Source organism: Marmota monax, unplaced genomic scaffold (genome assembly GCF_021218885.2).
Source record: "Marmota monax isolate L192 unplaced genomic scaffold, Marmota_monax_Labrador192_F-V1.1 WCK01_AAM20220418_F8-fsc00008, whole genome shotgun sequence".
NCBI lineage: Eukaryota > Metazoa > Chordata > Mammalia > Rodentia > Sciuridae > Marmota > Marmota monax.
The window spans coordinates 968,309-992,660 of NW_026694432.1; the positions used below are offsets into that span (position 1 = coordinate 968,309).

Sequence of the window (24,352 nt, forward strand, 5' to 3'; positions counted from 1 at the left end):
GTGGTTCCACTCCATGTTTTCTGAGGAATCTCCATACTGCTTTCCATAGTGGTTGCACCAGTATGCAGTCCCACCAGCAGTGTATGAGTAAGCCTTTTCTTCTACATCCTTGCCAACACTTACTATTGTTCTTATTATTGATAATTGCCATTCTGACTGGAGTGAGATGGAATCTCATTGTAGTTGTGATTTTAATTTCTCTAATTGCTAGAGATGTTGAACTTTTTTCCATATACTTGTTGGCTGTTTGTATTCTTCTTCTGTGAAGTGTCTGTTCAGTTCCTTTATACATTTATTGATCAGGTTATTTGGTTTTGTGTGTTATGTGTGTTAAGTTTTTTGAGTTCTTTGTATATCCCAGAGATTAATGCTCTGAGGTGCAAATATTTTCTTTCATTCCTTAGGCTCTCTCTTCACATTCTTGATTGTTCCCTTTGCTGTAAAGGAGCTTTTTTTAGCTTGATACCATCCCATTTATTGATTCTTGAGTAAATCTTTCTTAAAACAGGAAACATTCTTGCTCATTTTTAGTAATATTTCTTAAAATTTATCTCTCTGGTATATTTCTTATTGATAGTGTTTTTTTGCTATAACTTTTCATTTTTTTTCAGTCTTTTTGTGCATGTAATGTATAGTTTATATTATAAGCAACATATCCACAATAAAACATTTGCCTTTTACTTAAAACCGTTTTATTGTAAGTATTTAGGATGGATCACATGATGTTTTGAAATATTTCTACATAGTTGAGCATATTAACATATCCATCATATCACGTAGTTTCTCACTCTCATATGTGTTTGTGTTGTAAAAGCATCTAAAATCTACCCCTAGAAAATTTCCAGTATGCTGTGCAATATTGACTATCATCATAATGATGTATATTGCATATCTGGACCTACTTAACTACACTTCTGTAACTTTATACCTTTTAACTTATTTCCCCCATTTTCTCTCTCAGCCTGAGACTTATGGTAACCACCTCTCTATTTTTATATATTTGCCTTTTTTCCAAAAAGATTGCACATATAAGTGGTATCATATAGTGGTTTTCTTTCTGAGACTGGTTTATTGTACTTAGCATAATGTGCTCCAGGTTTATCCATTTTGTATTAATTATAATGTTTAACCAATTTACATTTAAGATATTTAGTGCTATATTTGGGTTTAAAATTTATATCCTGTATTTTGTTGAATTTTTTATTTGTTTTAGATTGTTCTTTGCTTTCTTTCATTGCCTTTCATCTACATGGAAGGGAAATTCATGATAATGTTAGCTTACTTTCATGTAGATATTTCTGGATTGTTATAACCTGATACTTCGCTGAAATATTTCAGAAAATATGAGGAAAGTGTTGTTTATACACTTACACATAACACAGAGAATATTCCTCACAGAAATGGTGGAAAACTTCAACTTATTTATAGAAAATCAAAGATCAAATGCTTATTCTTTTAGAGTGTAAGCTCAGTGAGCACAAAGATAATATCTCATTCATTTATTCTCTGGCTTATTTAATAGCACATAGTATAGTAATTTTTTGATGAATAACTCATTAAATGGATGAATAAATGAACTGGCTACAATTATGATATATTTGAAAGAGCAACATTTTGGAGTCAAAAGTTTTTAAGGTTTTTTTTTGTGATGTTTTAAAACATGTAATAAAGAGAGTACTAAACATTTCTGGGTTTCAGTTTATTCATCATTGGTTCCTGACAAGTGTTTAATAATATAAATTGTGTCAAATTATTTTAAAAGTGTACATTTCTGGACATGTCTGCTGTATTGTTATAGATACTATATGCAACAGCAATTTTAAGATATGGTATTTGTTAGAACTTATTTATACTGTTCCAGTATTAAAAATAAAGTAAAAACCTTCTGTCTTGAATATTCAAATATATGTAAATATTTAATTTTTTAATTTTTTATTTGTTTTAATTAGTTATACATTACAATAGAATGCATTTATACACTTTGATACATCATACATAGAGGGGATATAATATCTCATTTTTTGAGTGTGTATGTTGCAGAATCATATTGGTCATGTAGTCACATATGTACATAAAGTAATAATGACTATTTCATTCTACTATCTTTCCTATCCCCACATCCCCTCCACTCCCATTACATCACTTCTCTCTACCTAATGTAATTTAATGCTATCCTTCTCTAGTGTGCCCAATTTATTGTGAATTAGCATTTCCGTATTAGAGAAAACATTCAGCCTTTGGTTTTGTGGGATTTTCTTATTTCACTTAGCATGATATTCTCCAACTTCATCCACTTACTAGCAAATGCCATAATTTCACTCTTTCTTGAAGCTGAGTAATATTACATTGAGTATATATACCACATTTTCTTTATACATTCATTTATTAAGGGACACCGAGGATGGTTCCATAGTTTAGCTATTGTGAATTGAGCTACTATAAATATTTGCATAGCTGCATTATTGTAGTATGCTGATTTTAAGTCTTTCGATATAAATCGATGAGTGGGATCACTGGGTCAAATGGTGGTTCCAGTCCAAATTTTCTGAGGAATCTCCATACTGCTTTCCATAGTGGTTATACCAATTTGCAGTTCTACCAGGAATGTATGAGTGTACCTTTTCCCCCACATCCTCGCTAACATTTATTGTTACCTGTATTCTTTATGATTGCCATTCTGACAGGAGTGAGATGAAATCGTGGATTAGTTTTGACTTGCATTTTTATAATTGCTAGAGGTGTTGAACACTTTTTCATATATTTTGTTGATCAATTGAATTTCTTCTTGTGTGAAGTGTCCGTTCAGTACCTTTGCCCATATATTGATTGTGTTATTTGTTTTTGGATGTTAAGTATTTTCAGTTGTTTATATATCCTAGAGATTAATTCTTTATAAGAGATGCAAGTGGTAAAGATATTCTCCCAATTTGTAGGCTCTCTCCTCACATTATTGTTTCCTTTGCTAAGAAGAAGCTTTTTAATTTGAAGCCATTTCATTTATTGATTCTTTATTTTACTTTTTGTGCCTTAGCAGTCTTTTAAGGAATTCAGATCCTAGGCTGACGTGAAGATTTGGGCCTATTTTTTCTTCTATTAGGCACAGGGTCTCTATTCTAGTGCCTATGTCTTTGATCCACTTTGAGTTGATTTTTGTGCAGGGTGAGAGATAGTGGTTTAATTTCATTTTGTTACATATGGATTTTCAGTTTTGCCAGCACCATTTCTTGAATAGGCTACCTTTTCTTCAGTGAGTGTTTTTGACACCTTTGTCTAGTGTGACATAAACACATTTATATGAGTTTGTCTCTGTGTCCTCTATTCTGTACCATTGGTCTACAAGTCTATTTTGGTGCCAATACCATGCTATTTTTGTTACTATAGTTCTGTAGTATAGTTTAAGGGTCTGGTATTGTGATGCCTCCTGCTTCACTTTTCTTGCTAAGGATTGTTTTAGCTGTTCTGGGTCTCTTATTTTTCAAAAACATTTTATGATTGCTTTTTTATTTCTATGAAGAATGTCATTGGGATTTTAATAGGAATTGCATTAAATCTGTATAATGTTTTTGGTAATATGGCCAATTTGGAATATGGCCAATTTTGACAATATAGCCTCTCCAGGAGCACGGGAGATCTTTTTATCTTCTGCGGTTTTCTTCAATTTCTTTCTTTAGTATTCTGTAGTTTTCATCGTAGAGGTCTTTCACCTCTTTTGTTAGATTGACTCCCAGGTATTTTTTTGAGGCTATTGTGAATGGAGTAGTTTTCCTAATTTCTCTTTCATCATTGCTGATATATAGGAATGTGTTTGCTTTATGGGTGTTGATTTTATATCATGCTACTTTGCTGAATTCAGATATTAGTTCTAGAAGTTTTCTGGTGGAATTTTTTTTGGGTTTTCTAGATATAAAATCATGTCATCAACAAATAGTGATAGTTTGAGCTCTTCTTCTCATATTTGTATTCCTTTAATTTCTTTCTTTTGTTTAATTACTTTGGCTAGAGTTTCAAGGATGATGTTGAATGAAAGTGGTGAAAGAGGACATCCTTATCTTGTTCCAGTTTTCAGAAGGAATGCTTTCAATTTTTCTCCATGTAGAATGTTGCTGGCCTTAGATTTAGTATACAGAGCTTTTACAATGTTGAGGTATGTTCCTACTATCCCTAGTTTTTCTAGTCTTTTGAACATGAAGGTGTGCTCTATTTTGTCAAATGATTTTTTGGCATCTATTGAGATGATCATATGATTCTTGTTTTTAAGTCTATTAATATGATGAATTACACTTATTGATTTCTGCAGTTGCACCAACCCTGTATCCCTGGGATGAACCCCACTTGATCGTGGTGTATTATCTTTTTAATATTTTTGTATGGTTTGTGCCAGAATTTAATTGAGAATTTTTGCCTCTATGTTCATCAGGGATATTGGTCTGAAGTTTTCTTTTCTTGAAATGTTTCTTTGTGTGGTTTTGGTATTAGAGTGATATTAGCCCCATAGCATGTGTTTGGAAATCCTTTTTTATTTCATGGAATACTTTGAGATGAATGGTGTTAATTCTTCTTTGAATGTCTTGTAGAACTCGGTTGATAAACTATCTGGTCCTGGGCTTTGCTTTCTACTTCATTACTTGAAATTGATCTGTTTAAATAGCTTATGCCCTCTTTATTCAGTTTGGATAGGTCATATGTCTCTAGAAATTTGTCAATATCTTTAATATTTCCTATTTTATTGGAGTATAAATTTCAAAATAGTTTCTAATTATCTTCTGTATTTGATATGTATCCATTGTTTTATATTTTTCTTCATCTCATATTTTAGTAATTTGAGTTTTCCCTCTTTTTCTCTTCATTAGCATGACCATTGATTTATCAATTGTATTTAGTTTTTCAAAGAACCAATTTTTTTGTCAATTTTTTCAATTGTTTCTTTTGTTTTATCATTGATTTTGATGTCATTGATTTCAGCTCTCATATAAATATTTCTTGTCTTTTACTGCTTTTGGTGTTGACTTGTTCTTCTTTTTGTAGGGCCTTAAGATGTAGTGTTAGGTCATTTATTTGTTTTCTTTTTATTCTTTTAATGAATGCACTCAATGCAATGAACTTTCCTTTTAATACTGCCTTTATATTGTCCCAGAGATTTTGATATGTTGTATTAGTGTTCTCATTTATCTCTAAGATTTTTTTGTTTAATTTTTTATTTCTTTTACTATCCATTCATCATCCAATAGTGTATTATCTAGTCTCCTTTTTTTTACAATAGCTTATATTTTTTTATTTTATCATTGATTTCTTATTTCGTTTCATGTGGTCTGATAAAATCTAGGGTATTATCTCTGTTTTTCTGTATTCACTAAGAGTTGCTTTGTGGCATAAGATATGGTCTGTTTTAGAGAAGGAACCATATTCTCCTGAGAAAAAAGTATATTTGCTCATTGATGGATGAAATATTCTATATATATATTTGTTAAGTCTAAATTATTGAGTATGTTATTTAGTTCTATAATTTTCTTATCTAGTTTTTGTTTGGAAGATCCATCTAGTAGTGAGAGAGGTGTGCCAAAGTATTATTGTATTGTGGTCTATTTGAAATTGAGAAGGGTTTGTTTGATGTACAAAGATGCTCCATTGTTTGAGGCATAAATATTTATGATTTTTATGTCCTGCTTATATATACTTCCTTAAGAAGTGTGAAATGTTCTTCTTTCTCTTCTGATTAACTTTGGTTTGAAGTCTACTTTATCTGAAATGAGAATGAAAACCCTTGCTTGTTTATGCAATCATTATGAGTGATAAGTTTTTTTCCCATCCTTTCTTTTTCAGCCTGTAGAAGTCTGCCCATAATCTGAGTCTCTTGAAGACAGCATATTGTTGGGTCTTGCTTTTTAATCCAATCTGCCAATCTGTGTTTTTTTGATTGATGAGTTTAGGCCATTAATATTCAAGGTTATTATTGAGATATTATTTGTATTCCCTGTCATTTTGATTTATTTCTGGTTTTTTCATTTGTCTTAGTTTCTCATTTGGTTGATTGTCCCTTTAGTGTAGATCCTCCCTTTTCTGTTTTTTACTTTTTATTTACTTCATCCTCATGAAATATTTTGTTGAGAATGCTTCGTAGTGTACGCTTTCTAGTTTTGAATTCTTTTATTTTTTGTTTATGATAGAAGGTTTTAATTTCATTATCTGAAACTTAATTTTGCTGGATATAAAATTCTTTTTCTTTTAGAGCTTGAAATATATTATTCTAGGACCTCCTAACTTTGAGGATCTGGGTTGAGAAATCAGTTGAGATCCGAGTTGGTTTCCCCCTATATAATTCGATTTTTTTCCCCCTCACAGCCTTTAAGATTTCATCTTCATTCTCTGTGTTAGTCATTCTCATAATAATGTGTTTTGGTGTGACTCTGCTGTAATTTTGTACATTTGGTGTCCTGTAAGTTTCTTGTATTTGATTTTCCATTCCATTCTTTAGTTTTGGGAAATTTTCTGCTATTATATCATTGTAAAGATTGTGCATCTCTTTGGATTGTATCTCTGCTCCTTCATCTATTCCGATAACTCTTAAATTTGGTCTTTTCATGTTATCCCATAATTCTTGGGTGTTCTGTTCATGGTTTCTTAACATCTTCTCCATATGTTCAACTCTACTTTTGAAATTATATATTTTGTCTTCATTGTCTGAGGTTTTGTCTTCCAAGTGGTCTAGTCTGTTGGTGATGCTTTTTATTGAATTTATAATTTGATTTATTTATTCCTTTATTTCGGGATTTCTGATATTTTTTCATGATCTCTAACTCTTTATTGAAGTGTTATTTCTCTTCCTATATTTTTTTCTTTGATTTCACTCCTAATACTATTCTTTACTTCACATATCAATTTAACTATGTACAATCTGAACTCCTTGTTGGTCATTTCTTCTACTGTGTTATCAGTGGCTTCTGTTGATGAAAGCATTTTGATTTGTTTTGGGCACTTTATTCCCTTGTTTTTTTTTCATGTTGTTAGTGTGTTTTCCCATCTAGAAGTATGAATCTAAGCCAGCATAAATTCTACCCTGTAGACCTATAGTGTCCCTGAAGGTTTCTAGCACCTCACCTTTAATGGTAAGACCAATATCAATAGCACCCAGTGTAAACAATACATAGCCTAAGCCTAATAGCTCCCACTAAGACATCTACTGCTTTCTTGCATTAAACCAAAATAGTGAGTTCAATATCTATCTATAGTACAAAGAGAAAATTTGTTAAAATGGTTTACAATTTCAAATGGTGGATGAGAGAACAGAGGTAGGGTAGTATGCAATATTCTTTTGGGAGGAAGAGAGAAGCTAGAAGTAAAAATTCACAGGAAGAGTGGAAGAGGAGCCAACAGAGATTGGCTGTTGGTTGGAGAAAAGTGGGAAAGAAAATCCAAGAAAATAGATAAGAGAGAGGAAGTACTCAAAGAGGAAAAAATCAAAGACATAAGAATACAATAAAAGTGCAAAACACCATTCATATATCATTGTCTTCCACATACTGATGCATAAACAACATCCTGTTCCAAATATGGTACAGAGATTAGTGAATAGAAAAATAAAATAAAATAAATCTTCCCGGAAAGTTGAACTGTCTCTGTTAGTGTTCAACAGTTTCTTAGCCCTGTCTCTGATGTCTCTTGGGATCACCAAACCCAGATCAGCCCTCATAAACCCAGTCTCTATCCCACCCATCTGGGCTTCACATACTTCAGGATAGGCCACACTGCAGTCCCAAGATCTCAATGCTGCTGCTACTTGCAGAGAGACCACCAGGGATACACTCATGTAAAGGAGCAACCCCGAGATGCAGCAGCAAGACAAGGGCCACCAGCCCTCTCAACAAGAAGACCCCAGGCTCCTTCAAACCTGCAGGCACCTTCACACTGGACCTGCAGGTCCCAGCTAGAGTCCCCAGACAAAGGCTTTGTGGTGCTAAACCTGCTGGCACCCAGGCCCCAGGCCCTGGTTGGTGTCCCCAGATGGGTGCAACCATGTGCAACCAAACCTGGAATCTACCCCAAAGAAGTCTTTTAGGCTATGGTAGTAGCAGTAGTGGTGGTGGTTTTTGGCAGCAGGCAGCGGTGGCTATAGCACCAGCAGCTACAACTATAGTCGTGGGGGCGGCTTCATCAGGAGGTCTCTGGGGGTCAGCAGCAGTGTCAGCTTCAGTTGCATCAGGGGTAGTGGTGTCTTCTGTGCAAGCAGCACCCAGAAAGAGACCTCCAGGTGACTTCAGGCTGGCAGTAGTGGAATCAAAGGCAGCAGCAAGGGTGGCAGTGGTGTAGGTGGCAGTTGATTGACAGGAGACTTCCAGTTCCACTGAGGTAGAATCAGAAGCAGCATCTGTAGTAACCAAGGCTGTGCCCAGAGAAGAGACCTCTGGACTGGGCAGGGGTGTCTAGGGCAGCCAATATTTAATTTTTCGATCATGAACTTTTAGAGGGAAAAATATTACCTTTTCTACTTGTTTATTTAAGGATAGTAATTTTATTAAACATTGTAACTTATAATGTATTTTTAATTTATATATCTCTTTATTATTTATATCAGCTCTGTCTAGTGGTCAGCATTATATTGCCTGAATTCAAAACCCAACTATGACTTTTACTTCATTACTTGCTGTACAATTTTGAACAAGTTATTTTATTTATCTATGCCTTGTATGTAAATTGGGAATAGCAACAGGGAATTCTGTAATCTGTAACCAACTAATGCCTAAGAATGGGGCTGATTACTTTTTAACAACAGAATTATCTTTTTAACAACAGAATTATCAAAATAATTAAGGATTAAATAGCCTAGTACACTAGTGTTTAGGACAGTTTATAACAGAAATTCTCAGAAAATGTTGTTTTTGTACTAAATTTAATGTTGATAGTAACTACAAAATGATTAAAACCAATTGTGTTTAATATGAGTATAAAATGTTCATACTTAATTAATCTGATTCTCACTTTGAGGAAACAGAAGTGACCAAAGAAGGTCATCCAGTGAGCGACAAAACTAAAACCAACCCAAATCTTCTGACTCCATATGTATAGTCATTGTGTAGTAAATACTATGCCTTTGACAACAGAAGGTTTAGTAAATGTTTTGGGGTGGAATTAGTTGAAAGAATCAATTTAATTGAGGAATCTCCCTTGGTATTCTGAATACAATTAAAGTAGATAAAATAAGATGATAGTCTTTGGTTCTAATTTGCTCATGTTTATACTTTGATATCAAGGCAAGTTTTCAATATGTGTATACTTAGCTGGACCTAACTGTTCTGGTCCTGCAGAGTGCAATATATAAATAATGAGAAGAGATAAAATAACCTAAAGTTAATTGGTGTGGTTTTGAAGGGTTATGTTATTATCTTAGATCCCTGTCTGATCAACCCTAAAATCATGCAGTTAAAGAAGGTTACTCCTGAAAGAACCTTAGAGGTTATATAATTCAATATCTTCTTCATTTTGCAGATGAGACCCTGAGAAGGTGAATAACTTACTTATTATCACATAGTAAACCTGTTGAATTGGAACTCAGGTCTTCTGATTCCCAGACTTGTTCTCTATCTATTGTTGGCCAATTGATGCTCATAACAACAGGTGGCATGCCAATAGAACTACCAAAGGAAGTAATTTAAAATGTTGGTACATATAAGGTTAAAATTTAATTCTGGGTGTTCTTTTGAAAGCAAACTCATTAAAGCTCGTTTTAAAGCAAAACATTGTTGTGCTCTTCAAGAGCTGTACAAAACCAACTTCTCAGTCAATCGTTTTGATGCTATTGATCATCTGGTTTGGTAATTCATCAGATGCTTTGCGATTATTTTTATCTCATCCTATTGCTAACGTTTTAGACAATTCACTGCTCTTTAAAATCAGAGAGAAGAAAACAAAGAATGAAGGTAACATTTAAGTTAGTACATTCATTATATATAACATATTCATATATATTCTATGTTTCCACTGTTGGTGGAGAAAATGGAAGTTAATTTCATGGTTGTAAATTTATCATTATTATGTAGCACCTACTTTTAATTTTTGTTTAAAACCTTATTCTACATATTATTTAACATTATGATAGAAGTTTATGATAAAACAAGAACAGTATAGACTAAATAATATTCCTGTTATAATTAAACAAGACCAAATATTTTAGAGGTAATTTGTATGCCATAAAGCTTAATATGATATACATAAGAAACTGTGATTCTTATTTTTCTAATTAGGAAACTGAAGTTTGTTCTTATCTCTTGGTTTATTGGGGCTTACCACAGGCTCCATGTACCACCCCAATCTATCAAGGACACTTGTTGCATAAGAGAGTTTTCTTGTAGATAATTGCCAGCAAGTGCTGCTTTTACCATAGCCTGGACTAGCTTATATTATATTTTTATGATTTATATAAAAATATATTTATATTTTTATATAGTTTATATTTTTAAGACAATATGAGTCTTGTAACTGATTTCACTTTCCTTTTGCTTTGACTTCAGGGAAACTCAGAACATATTTTATAGCCCCTCTCTTAGTGATTCTGGAAAATATTTTTGTTTGTGTTTCCCTGTACTAACTTTTTAAAAATTCTGAATGTATTAATCTGCCAGTAATCCTGATTTCTTAAAGCTTAAAGTTCTCCTTACTCAGGGCTGCATTCAGAGTTGGTGGCATCACAGACTGTGAATACTGAACTTACAAGTACTGGATGATGATGAATGCTAATATCAGAGCACACAGTATTTAAACGTATATAACATTGATTTGCATGAACTTCTATTAAAGTTGTCTTAATTTTTTTTTACCAGGTAACCTTGGAAGGGTGGAGCAGGTCTCCGAGTTCGAGTATGATCTGTTCATTAGGCCAGATACCTGTAATCCGCGCTTCCGAGTCTGGTTCAACTTTACTGTTGAAAATGTGAAAGAATCACAGGTGAGAGAAGTAGTGGATAATTTCAATGTATTTTTGGTAAGAAGAGTATATTTTGTTTTGTTTTAGGAATATCAAAATACTAAGTCAATATTAGACTATGTTCTTGGATATCTTTAGCAATGATAGTGCCCCCCCCCACCCCAGGAGATAAAGAGAAATAGGGAAGGTATGCTGACTTTTGTTATCTGATGTTTTCTAAAATAATACAAATATTTTAAGTGTTATTATTGATTGAACCATTAACATATGCTAGGATTCCTTAAGGGACACTATAAAGAAACATGGGAGGTGACTTGCTATTATTTTTATAGACAATGCTATTGTTTATTATTTCTTCTTTTAAATACCTATGAAAGGCATTTCTCATAGGCCTCAGTTTCAGAAAAAGCTGTTCTTTTCATGTACAACAGCAAGTTTATATTTTTTGGACAATATGATTCTTGTACCTGATGCCATTTTCCTTTTGCTTTGACTTCTGGGAAACTCAGAACATATTTTATAGCCCCTCTCTTAGTGATAATGGAAAATATTTTTGTTGTGTTTCTCCGTACTAACTTTTTAAAAATTCCGAATGCGTTAATCTGCAAGTAACCCTGATTTCTTCAGCTTGTTTCTAGTGGTGCATGTTTTTATAACCCATTTCAAATCTTGTTTTACATGAGAATATGAATGAAAATGGAGAGATAAACACGTGATTTGAATAAAAAAATTAGTAAAAATCTAATGCTAAGGAGCTGGGGTTGTACCTCAGTGGTAGAGCGCTTGCCTAGCACATGTGAGGCACTGGGTTCGATCATCAGCACCACATAAAAATTAATAAATGAAATAAAGTTATTGTCTCCATCTACAACTAATTTTTTTTTGAAAAATGTAACCCTAAGAATCAGTTCTCATTCTGTTATATTGAGATAATCAATCATGAAAAACTACAAACGTTGCACATATAGTGATTTTATGTTTCTTTTAAGTAGATGAAATCATAGCTTTATAAACCAACATTTACCTTCTTAGTTCAGGTTGTCTTTGTAGTGTGTTTGGGAGAAATTCATGAGTTTGTTTAATTTCCTCTCATGTAAATCCATCCTGCTTGCCATTTACCTGGTTGGCTGCTTCTCTCCATTTCTCTCAGCTGTAACTTGAATTGGGTATCAGGCATTGTCAGTGTCAGAATTTATAAACTCTGAGTCTTCCTGGACATAATTCTGTTATTGGCATACTGGCTTCAGCAAAAGATGGGTATAGCCATTTCAATGTGCTACTAATTATTGTAATTCTCTACAACACCACTGCCACAGGAATGGAGATTATGCAGTTACTGAAGTTTAGGGGCTAATTGGAAGGAATCAAACTTCAGAGAGATCCCTGTATATTGCTTGCCATGTATGACTTATCTCAGAATTTTAGGATCAGTGGTAGAAATAAAGAGTTAAATTCTATATAGAGACCCCCTCAAGGACAAATTTAGTTCCTAGGTGTGCTTCTTAGTTTTACTTAGTCTCCAATGACAAAGTTTCTTTTTCCATTTTTCACAATTAAAAAGAAATCATATTTCTCCTCTCTCCTGACTTTGAGAAAACCCACATTTTACCTATATTAGTTTGCCTGACCCTAGCATGTCCTTCAGTTTCAACAAAATAATCAATAATCTTCAAAGTGTATTTCCGAAAGTCCATGCTGCTGTGTCTAGACTATAAATTACAATAGGAGGTGTTAGCCACATGTACTAGATTGAGTTTTCACATTTCAAAATTGGGCCTTATAAAAACCTCTTGTTATCATGAGGTAAAAATGTGCTTTCTCAATCTACCATTGGTATTCCTGCTTAGTGTCAGTAACTTATAGGTGTCAGATACACACATCTCTGAAAAAAAAGAAAACATAACTCTGGAGTATAGTTAATTCATGTGAATGAAGGACAACATTTTCTTAAAGTCAGTATAATCTGCAAAGATTTCTAAATTTGTAAAAGAGATTGCTGTTTTCTTCTTTTTTCACAACCTATGTACATTGTTCAGCTGGCCTACTGCATCCAGGGAACCCACTAATGCCTAAGAATGGGGCTGATTACTTTTTAACAACAGAATTATCTAGCATCATTATGCCCTTTATTAAATATAAACTTAGTTGAAGCTCTGAAATTATACTATTTCTTTAACTTTGAGTCACATTCATTACTGGTCTAGGTTTTCTTTCACTGTAATCTCTATAAAGATTGTTTTTCTACATCTTATTCTTGTAAGGAGGGGAGTAGAGGATGCAGTGATTAGGGGGTTGAGGGAAATGTGTTTCTTTAGTTATAACATCTGAGACAGTTATTTAGACAAACTCCTCATGCATTTAAAATTTTCTTATTTACTCTTATAATGTGCTTATAGGGATATTATTTTTATTGTTTATAATGTCACAGTCATAGTGTTGTAACTTGCACATTACCTGTTAAAACTACACAGCCTTTATGGCGATCTTGTCTATCAATTAAATAGCAAGAGACATGAATGTGTTCCAAGGGTTATTCTAATAAGGGAGTTGAGTATGTTTTCTGGATGCATATTTTTAAAGTTGTTGGAGATAATATCTTCTCTGTTTTTCTGGGTTCTATCTACATACCCAGTGCTATCCTACTGTGTTACCATTAGAAATCATAAACATGTTCATCTGATTTCCAGGATCCTGATGCCTTTTCAGACTCTTTCTGTGGGCCACTGCTTCATCAACTGTAATCATATTATATAGTTATGGAAATCTGTCTCAAGAAGGCATAAGATCTACTGAATAGATACAATATATATGCCTAGCTCACAGGATATTTGTTTTCATGGTGTCTACATGAAAGAGAATGGTTTTACTATTAACTTTGACTTGTGAGGTCTGTTTTTATAATGTATCTTCCTATAATCTTTTTCATCTCTCTTCAATTTCCTTTAAAATGAGAGCTGCATGAATGTAATCTAGTCCAGAAACTTATTTATGGCTTGGTAGTGGCAGAGAAAAAAAATATTAGTCATCACAGGCTGACTCCATTAAATGAATGTTAAAAATTGAAGCATGAAGTACATTGTATACACAGGTATAGCTTTGGGATTAATTTCTTTGATGTTTTTAAGAAGCAATAAAAGCTTGGAACCTGTGGTACTCTATCTCAGGACCAATGTATTAATCCCTCCAAAATAGTTGCTAAATAGGGCATTTGTAAGAGTCAATGAACGTCTGGAAACCTTTATGAAACAGTCATTTTCTCTCTGAAAAAAACTGATTTTAAATATTCTTATGTGGAAATTTATTACTGATGCAGTAGAACATTTGTGTGATGTGAAAGCAAATCTTTGAAATTTATTATACTTATCATAAAATTTTAACCAGTAAGAGGAAATAAAGTGGTATACATGGACTAAACTCTGTTTTCTTGATAGTATTTTTATCTATTTGCATTTAATTTCCATTTAAAAAGTAGCCAATGATCAGTGTAGTGATTTGGAAAATATAATTATTAGAAGCAGAGAAAAAGCACACACACCCATGATCTTACTGGCTAGAAGCAAATACTATTAATTTTTACCACATTTATTTCTAGTCTTATTTATTTTGTTTTCTTTTTGGAGCATAATCAAAATTAAACTATACACACACATATATGTGTAGTTCAACTTTAATTATATATAATATAGTTTAATTATATGTGTATGAATATGTGTGTATATACACATAATGTCTTACTTCTAAAGAAACTTAACATATCACAGCAATTTTCTATCATTAAAAACTTGATAATGTATATGTAATGTGTCAAAATACATACTACTGTCAATATAACTCAATAGAACAAATAAAAAATTCTAAAAAACTTGATAAACTTGGCTCTCCAATAGCTATTTATTATTGGTCTACTTTTATACTCTTGGGTGTAAAGATTATTTTCTATTAAATGATGTTATGAATAATACAGTAGTGAACATCTTTATTCAAATGATATTACCAAAATTTGTTTTCCTCCTTTAGGAGAAATTCCTAAGAGGGGAACTGATGGTCAAGGATATGTATATTTTGAAGACCTTTATGCATATTTCTAAATTGCTGCCCAAAAGTTAATACCACTTTTTTTTTCTCCTGGATATAGCAGTGAATGAGATGACTTTTCCTGAATATTTTGCTGTGAATTGTTTAAGAACTTAGATGTTCACACATCCAGAGAAAATCGTTTCTTTTTCTCACTTTGAAACCTCACAGATAAATGGGTTATGATCTCAGACCTCTATTCATAAAAAAAATTAATTGCATTCTAGCAATTACATGAGATAGCAAAACAGATCCACTTTATTTTCACTTTTTTCTCAACTCATCAATCATGTTTTATCTGAGTATGTCAAGAGAATGTCCTATGAGGTATGAAAAACAGAATAATGAAGCATACATATTTTGTTTCAGGTGTGGTGGCATGCACCTGAAGTTACAGCTACCTGAGAGAGAGGCTGAGGGTGGAGAATTGCTTCATCCTAGCAGTTCAGTGCTTCCTGGAAATTTAGTGAGACTGTTTCTTTAAAAAGGCATTTCCTGGATTTCTATTAGCTATAATACAGTTTAAACACACACACACATTTTATGTACATGTGTTTAAATTTTTTCCTTTTCCTCTTACTTATCCTTTTTTCCTCTTTCATTCAAAGTCTATTACTAATTGTCCTAATCATTACAGGGCAAAATGTAGTGAACTCTATTAGACCAAGGTGTGTTGTAGGCCTAGCTCTGCAACTTACAATCTTTGTGACATTGGGAAAATCTTCAATCTATTTATCTAGCAATATTATCAGTTTCTACATTACTGAATGATGTTAATAGTAGTAATTAATAGGATTGACATAAGAATTATAAGTAACAATGCATATGAAAACCAAATTTAGTGCTTAGTGCATGTAGTAATACATAAGTAGTGCTCAATAAATGTTATCACTTATTAGTAATGTATTTGTAATGATACTTCTACAAAACAGAAAATTGCTTATTATTTTTTCTGTCATTCAAGTTGTAGTAATAGCTAACATTTACTGAATACTTTCATATTATAGGTACTTTTCTCATAATTTATTTTAATTAATTAATTCAATCCTTAAAACAATTTTTTGAGTAAATACTATTTTACCACCCACCCTGTTTACAGACAAAGAAACTGAGAATAGAAAGGACAAATAGCATAACTTACTCAAGGTAACAGTAGTTTTACCTAGGTAGTCATTGTAGAAATTGTCACTGGAGGAAATTTGGAATACATAGAGAAATATTGGAAAAAAGGAAAAAATAATACACTCAAAACCATAATCCTAGTACTTAGAAGAAATTACTGTAAACCTTCCTTGAAAAGGAAGAGAATAAGGAATAAAATAGAAAACAGTAGTAGCTTTCCAGTACTACAATTTTAAATTCAAATTTAATTTAAACATATTTACTCTTATGTTTACTTATTTTTTATTTATATTTTGTTGTTCCAAAGATTGCTCTCTTAATCTTTTGCTCTCTTCCACCTTTCAAAACATCATCCTAATAGCTGTATAAAAACAAATAGCTAAAATTTACTTCCCATTCAAACTAAAACCCATAGAAAACTAGGGTGAGAAAGAAGCTTCTTAATCCAATGAGGAATCTCTTCCAAGAGATTGAGCAAATATTATACATAATGATGAAACTTTAAAATCATTCACTTTAAAATTAAGAAAAAGAAAAGGATGAACTCACTTTTCAGATTTGAAGTGAAGTCTCCAATGCAATATGACATGGTCATTAGATAAGTGGTATAATGATTAGAAAGAAAGATGCATAATTATAATTACTTGCAGTTACATGATTGGCTAAAATAAAATCTAAAAGAATCTAGACAAAATATTAGAATACAGAACTGAGCAATGTTCCAAGATACAATGTCAATAGTCAATATGTATCTTATATCTCAGATTAAATCTCCCCAGAATTCATTTTTTGTAATCTTAACTCCAAAGTCATGGCATTAGGGGATTGGGCCTTTGGCAAGGGATTAGGTCATGAGGATGGAGCCCTCCTAAAGGATTAGAATTCTTTTTAAAAAGATCCCGTTTATTGATTGAGTTACTTTATAAAAAAGAGATCCAAGATACCTGCTTTTCCTGTTTCATTATAGTAGGACACAGTACAGAGATGCCATCTATGAACTAGGAAATAGATGTGGAAAACAGCTGTGGAATCTGCTGGATCCTTGATTTTGGACTTCATATCCTACAGGACTATAAGAAATGAATTTCTGTTGTTTATAAGCTTCCATGTCTGTGGTATTTTATTACAGAATTAATTTTGATCAGAATAATACAATGTATAATTTAAATTTTTCATATTTATCAGCAATAATAAATTAGAAAATACAATAAAAATTCCATGTGTTATGAGAACAAAAAACAGCTAAGATACCCAAGAGTAATAGGGATATAACATTTCTGAGAAAAGTTATAAAACTTTATTAAAATACATCAAGACCTGATAGACCTAATAGTTAGGAATGATATGTTGTTTATCCAAGATATTTAATGGATGCCTCTCTATTAAGTACTAGGTGTATAGTAATCAAGACGTAAAAACATGATAGCATTTGAGAAGTTTGTATTCTAAGTATGTGGCTGGAGGCAAGGAGAAAGACAAACATAGTATAAGTCAATACATAAGTAAATTAAGTCAGATATCAGAATTTTATAATTGCTATAGAAAAGAAGTAGAGGAAAATAAGAGGGATGTATATGAAGGAGAACAAATTGAATAGTCATCATGGTAGGCCCCATTGAGAAGGCTGCATTTTGATCAAAGGCAAAGAAGGTAAGGAAATTGGCTATATAAATATATGGAAGAATGTTTCTGCAACAGAGAATAGCCATTGTCCTAAGACTGAAACCTTGGAAACATTCCTGATTTTTAGAGGTACAACAGAAAAGACTGTGTTATTAGAGCTGAGTAAGCAGAGTAGCAAAGGGCCGTAGAGACTGAGGTCAAAAAATTGTGTATGTGTGGCTGGAGTTGTGACTCAGTGGTAACGCACTTGCCTAGAATGTATGAGGCACTGGGTTTGATTCTCAGCATCACATGCAAATAAATAAAATAAAGGTCCATCAACAACTAAAAAATATTTTTTAAAAAAGAATTGTATATGTCAGGATAGAGGTGGGTGGATTGGAATGATAGTTTTGTGATATCTGGTTCGCTACTGTAAACACATTGTTTTTGACTCTGAAGTTCAAAAACATTAAAGACTTTTAACAGAGTAATCACATGATATATCATATCATAAAATTATTCTGGTTTCCCTGTTGAGAATAGACTTAAGGGCTGGATGGGCCAAAGATTCTAATAGGAACGCATTTAGGAAACTTTTGTAGTAAACTAAGTGAAAGTTAGTGGTTTGAATCATTACAATAGCAATTTATGTAGTAAGAATGGTGTGAAAATACAGCCAGAGAACATTCTGATGGATTGTAGATGTGCAATACAAGTGTCAGTGATCACTTCAGAATTTTGACATAAGTGTCTGCAAGGGTAAAGCTATCTTATCTACAGATAAAGGTAGCTGCTAGAGGAGCAGGTTTTCAAGGGAAGACAAGAGATTTAATTTTAGATTATATGTGAAGTACCTATCAGATATTCAAATCAGCTACTAAATGGATATATGGGTCTAGAGAGACAGAAATCAGAATTGGAGATACACATTTAGAAATTGTTGGCATATAGATAATATTTAAAGCCATGAAACATGACAATATTACCAAAAAAGTAATATAGATCAAGAAGAGAAGAGATGAGAAGAGGACTAAGGAATGATCCTAAGAGTGCTCTAAACAAGCAACCAGCAAAGGAACCTGAGAGAGACCAGATTGTTGGTAGGAGAAAGTTTATGATGGAGAAGAAACCAACATACTGTGATCAGTCAAGGAAATAAGTTGTGGACTCAAGGTTGATTATTGTGCTGGGAATGTAAAGGTCATTGGTATCTTTGACAAGAGCAGTTTTGGTAGCGTGCTAGAGTAGACATAAGAGAGAATGGGAAGAGAGGATTAGAAACATGTAATGCGGGTAACATTTTTAAAAATAAGTTTGCCTCAAAGGGAGCAAAGAAATATAATGGTAACTGATAGACAAAGTAGGCAGAAGAAAAACTGATTAGACAGGGGAAATGCATGTTTGTATCCTGATTAGTATGATCTAGTACATATCAGATGATAAACGAGAAAATAGGGATAAATTTTGGAGTGATATTCTTACGTATCAAGAAAAGGTAGCTTATGAATTGAAGGATTAATTTTAGATAGAAGCACAGAAATTTCTTGTATCACAATAGGTTGGAAGGAAGGGAAATTTGGAGCAGATGCTAGTAAGTGGATAGGTGTAGTAAAAGTTTTCTTTGGAAGTTTTCTCATTGCTTCAATTTTCAATTCTCTCTTGAAGTAGAAGGCAAGGTTATCAGCTGATATTGATGGAGGCTATGGAGACTTGAAGTAAAACAAAGTATAACATAGTCATCAAGGAGGACAGAAAAGTAAATGAACTAAGGTGCAATAATTCCTGACAAATAATAGAGGTGACACTGAGATACATAAACACAAATTTTAAGGCACAAAACTAGTGTGACTACGTGTGTTTTCATCTATTCTCTTTAGCTATAATGCTTCAGATGCAGAGTAGGAGAAAGTTTGATTTAACCATAGTTGTATTTTTACTTTTTCTGAAAAAGTAGGATTTTATTTTGTAATTTTACTTTTATTTTTTTAATCAACTTGTTGGGATATAATTTTCAAGCAATTGGATTTTAAAAATCCTACAAAGTTATAATTCTAAAAGGTCTTTTATACCACTTTACTCTTTTACCAAATGGATGTATCCTTTTAAATTACCACCACCAATATATGAGAGTTTCTAGTTGGTTCTTTTTTAATATATATCTCTAATTTATATCATTATGTTTATATTTTCTATTGAATCCATGAATATATTAATGAAAACCTTGAATATATTTTTAATAGCCACATAGAAACCTTGTCAGATAATTCTTTTTTTTATTTCTAGGTATTCTATAGATTGATTTTTCTCCTGGTTATAAGTCACACTTTTTTCTTGTTTGCATATCTATTAATTTTTTGTTGGAGCTGGAAATTGTGATTGTTACATTATGAAGTGTTTAGATTTTGTTTTATTTCTTTAAAAATTGTTGAGATTTTTTTCCCCTGGCAGGCTGTTAAGTTACTTGTGAGTATCTTGATCCTTTTGAGAGTTTCTTAAAAGCTTTTTAGGACAGGCTTAGTGTAGGGAAGACAGTTTGGCCCTACTGCATAGACAGAACCCTCTGGATTATCTACTGAATGTTTCAGATGTTTGTTGGAGGTTCTCTTTCCTATCTGATTATAACCTAAACATATCCCAGCTCTGTATCTGGGAAGCCAGGTTGAATATAGGAATGATTTCATTTATTTCCCTTTTCTTAGGGAATCCCAGCATTTTTATGGCTACTGTCCAACATTTGAAAAAGTGGATGTCATATATTTTATTGTATTTTAAGTTATTGTATTTACTTTTAGTCATTTGGGTAGGATGGTAGGTATGGAACCAGTTACTTTGACTTAGTCATCAGGCTGGCTTCTTAAGTATTGCTAAAGTGGGTGTAAAGTAGCCTTTATTTTAGGGCTATGTTAATAAGGTATGATCCCTTTGGAATCTCTACTGAAGTGTTTTTTGAAGTTTTCTGCTCTGATTTTTTTTATTTGAATGTCTTTCATCTCTTGGTGAGTTCTGGGAATTGTTATATCTAGAACAACTTTCTAGGAATTGTTCTTTGCTTATTTTTATGGATTCTTACTTATGCATACGTAACTTTGAACTTAGCCACAAAATTGCCTAGAACCCATACAGACTTCTGGAACTTTTTTCCATGCCACATTTTTTCTCCTTTGTTACTCTGTACTATCAGCAACAACATGCCTTCCCCCAATCCTTGGACTCCAGCTTCTGTTTCTTCACCTTAATGTGATGTCCATATTTTACACAAGTTCCTTTTCCTTGTATCATTGTTCAGAATGAGCCTCCAGATAGAAAACCTTAGTTATCATAGGGTTTATTTTATTTGTTTTCCTCTTCTTGGGGTTTAATCATGAGTTGCCTGCTGTCCATTGTCTATAAACAGCTATTTTATGTATTTTCCCCATTGTTCATTTTATTTGTAGTGGGAGAATCAATTCAGTACAATATTATGTTTGGAAGTAGACTATGATTTGGTTTTTATCAATGTGTACCACACAGTGAGAGAGGGATGAGACAGTATGAGGTATATGCAGTAAATCTGGGAAAGGAGAGAATATGTGAAGGGAACAGGAGTAGTGAAAAGATGAGGGGTGGTGAAAATATGATAGATAAGTGCACTGAAGATAGAATGACCACATCATCCAAATATGACCAGTTTTGAAAGTGAAAAGACCCTCTACTAATTACAACTGGAAAAAGTAATAAACAATTCAATTTATAAACACTGCAATTTCATTTATTTTTGTTGGACTTCATTTTCTGATGAAGTCATAGGAGTTTGGGAGTCAGCGTATTAAGTTGCACAGAGAAGAGGAGGTTGCTAGAGTAGGATGAATGAAAGTTGAAGGAATTAGTTATTACCAATATTGGTAATCACAAAGTGTAAATTATCACAACAACAGCAAGCTAATTAAAACAAAACAGAGAACAAAATCATTGCAGAGTAAGAACCTAAAGTGGCCAAGTGTTGGAAAGATTATCTCAATATATTTTGGAAAAATGACAGAGAAGCCTGAGCAATAATCATTGAGAAATGAGGAGGAATAATGAAGGAATAGAGAGTTGACATTAATAAATGAGAGGCAGTGGAGAAATAATGTGAAGAAATGAGATAAAACTGTATTTATGGTATTAAATTCTCAATATTATAAAGACATCAGTTTTCTCAAAATCAACCTATAATTTTAATACAATTCTAATCAGATTTCACCCTCCAAATTTTCAATAGGTTTGACAAAATAATTTATGAAGAATAGCAAACAAACATTCATTACTAGCCAAGTCAATTTTGAAAAAAACCAATGAATTTGTACGTGTTTATTTTTGAAACTTATATTTCAGGTAACCATTTTTGTTTATAGCAATAGTAATAAAAATATCATGGTACTGTCATTAGAATAGATAGTTTAAATGAACAGAATAAAAATGAGAATCAAGGCATTTTATATAAGGATCTCATATGTGACAGAAACTGTATTATAAAATAGGAGTACCATGATGTATGTGTAGTAAAATACCGTTAACACACTGCTTTTTGAAAATATTACAGATAGATTAAGACTTAAATATTAAAAGAAATTAAAAATTATACTATGAAAAGTATATAAAATTTTTACTGTCTTTGAAAACAGAATTTAATTTCTTATACAAGATACAAAAAAACTAAATAATTTATAAATAGACTGTTTTTGTGTGTTTGTTAAAATATAGTATGACAAAAGATTCAAATTTGAAAGATATGTATTATCCTGGAAAAATATGTTTACATAGAGAAATGATTGATATTCAAAGTATACAAAGAATTCTTAATAAACAGATCTGAAAGAAAAAATTTAAAAACAAGATAAAGAAAGCAAACAAACACACAAAAAATAAGCTGTGTGTAGTGGTGTGCACCTGTAATCCCAACTACTTGGTAGGCTGAGGCAGGAGGCTCATGAGTTCGAAGGTAGCCTGGGCAATTTAGTTTGACTCTGTCTCAAAATTGAGAGTGGGGGCAGGAGGGGTAGGGGTGAGGAGGAGGAAGAGGAGAAAATAACGACAACAGCAAAACAACCTCTTTTGCTCTGTTCTACCTGTATTCTGTTTTGGAATGAAGGGTTACTTAGTGCTAGAATAACAAATGAAAAAAGAAAAAGAAAACAAGCCAATAGGAAAAAGAAAGAAAAGAAAATCAAACAAGTCAAGGAAATAAATAGGCAACTCAGAGAAGGCTAGGTGATAAAACAAGTAGAATTGTTCTCATAAAGTCTGGGCAAAGAGGAGAAATTTTCTTGGCAATAAAAAAAGAAAGGAAAGAGGTAAAATCTCTCAATTACAGTGCCATTCAAAAGACAGGATACTATTAAATATATAGAAGATATGGAAATTTTTAAAAGTCTGCATATCAACCATATTAATTCCATTTTAGGCTAAATGCTGCATATGTGAATCATTTTCAGTCTTTCACAATGATTTCTATTATTTTATGGAAATTAGTTTTAGTTTCTTGGAACATATAACAAGGCACTACCTGAAATTATTTGCCTGTATATTTATAATCATGAAATAAGTAAAGAAACACATTTGTGGGGCTGGAGTTGTGGCTCAGTGGTAGAGTGCTTGCCTTGCACACATGACGGTTCTATCCTTAGCACCACATAATATAAATAAATAAGTAAAACAAAGGTATTATTTCAATGTTGAACTAAAAAAATTTTAAAAAAAGAAACATTTGTGTTTCCAATGTTTGTATGCTCTTTTTAAAATTTATTGGTCTTTTTAGTTACATATAACAGCAGAATCCATTTCTATATAATCATACAAGCATGGAATATATCTTATTCTAGTTAATATTCCCATTCTTGTGTTTGTATATGATGGTGGGATTCACTGTGTTGTTTTCATATGTGTACATGGAAAATTATGTCACATTCATTTCACTGCCTTTCCTTTTTGGATCCCCTTCCTCCTCCCTCCTTTAGTCTATTCTGAATTCGTATTCTTCCTCTCACTCCTTTGGCTTTTGAGGACTGACTTATTTCACTTAGCATGATATGTATTCTTATGACATCAGTTATACTAGATACTCTTAACAAAATTTAAAATGAAATGAATCATCCAGGCATAGTGGTTTATGCCTGTAATCCCAGCAGCTTGGAAGGCTGAGGCAGGAGGATGGAGAGTTTAAAGCCAGCCTCAGCAACTTAGTGAGGTCCTTACAACTCAGAGAGATCCTGTCTCTAAAGAAAATACCAAAAAAAAAAAGGAAAATAAGATATAAACCAAATATAAACTTAGCTGGCATTAAACTTTGTAGTATTTATTAAATAGGCATTTCACCATTATAATAGTTATGAATGATTCCCATTATTGTTAAACTCAATGGACATATTGTGCTACATTCTTAATTTATCTTGAATTTGGTACTGAAATATCATTAGTATATTTCACTTTAAGAAATTCTGTTATCTTGGCTTTCATAATATTCTTTTCTGATTCTCCTCCTTTCTGTCTATTTCTTCTGTTTGTCCTTTGTAGGATTTTTCTGTCCCACAAATTTCTTAAACATTGATACTCAAAATAATTCTATATCATATAATTATGTCTTACATCTTAAAACTTTTCCATAATTCCAACCGTATC

The 24,352-nt window shown here is 32.4% G+C and overlaps 1 protein-coding gene across 1 annotated transcript in view; it reads left to right on the plus strand.

The window, feature by feature from the left end:
* Agbl4 (AGBL carboxypeptidase 4) overlaps nucleotides 1–24,352 on the plus strand; it is a 1,469,059-nt gene that overhangs the window by 297,838 nt on the left and 1,146,869 nt on the right. Inside the window, exon 3 of the mRNA XM_046468734.2 lies at nucleotides 10,812–10,936. Coding sequence (XP_046324690.1) covers nucleotides 10,812–10,936 — 125 coding nt within the window. The remainder of the gene's footprint in view (nucleotides 1–10,811; nucleotides 10,937–24,352) is intronic.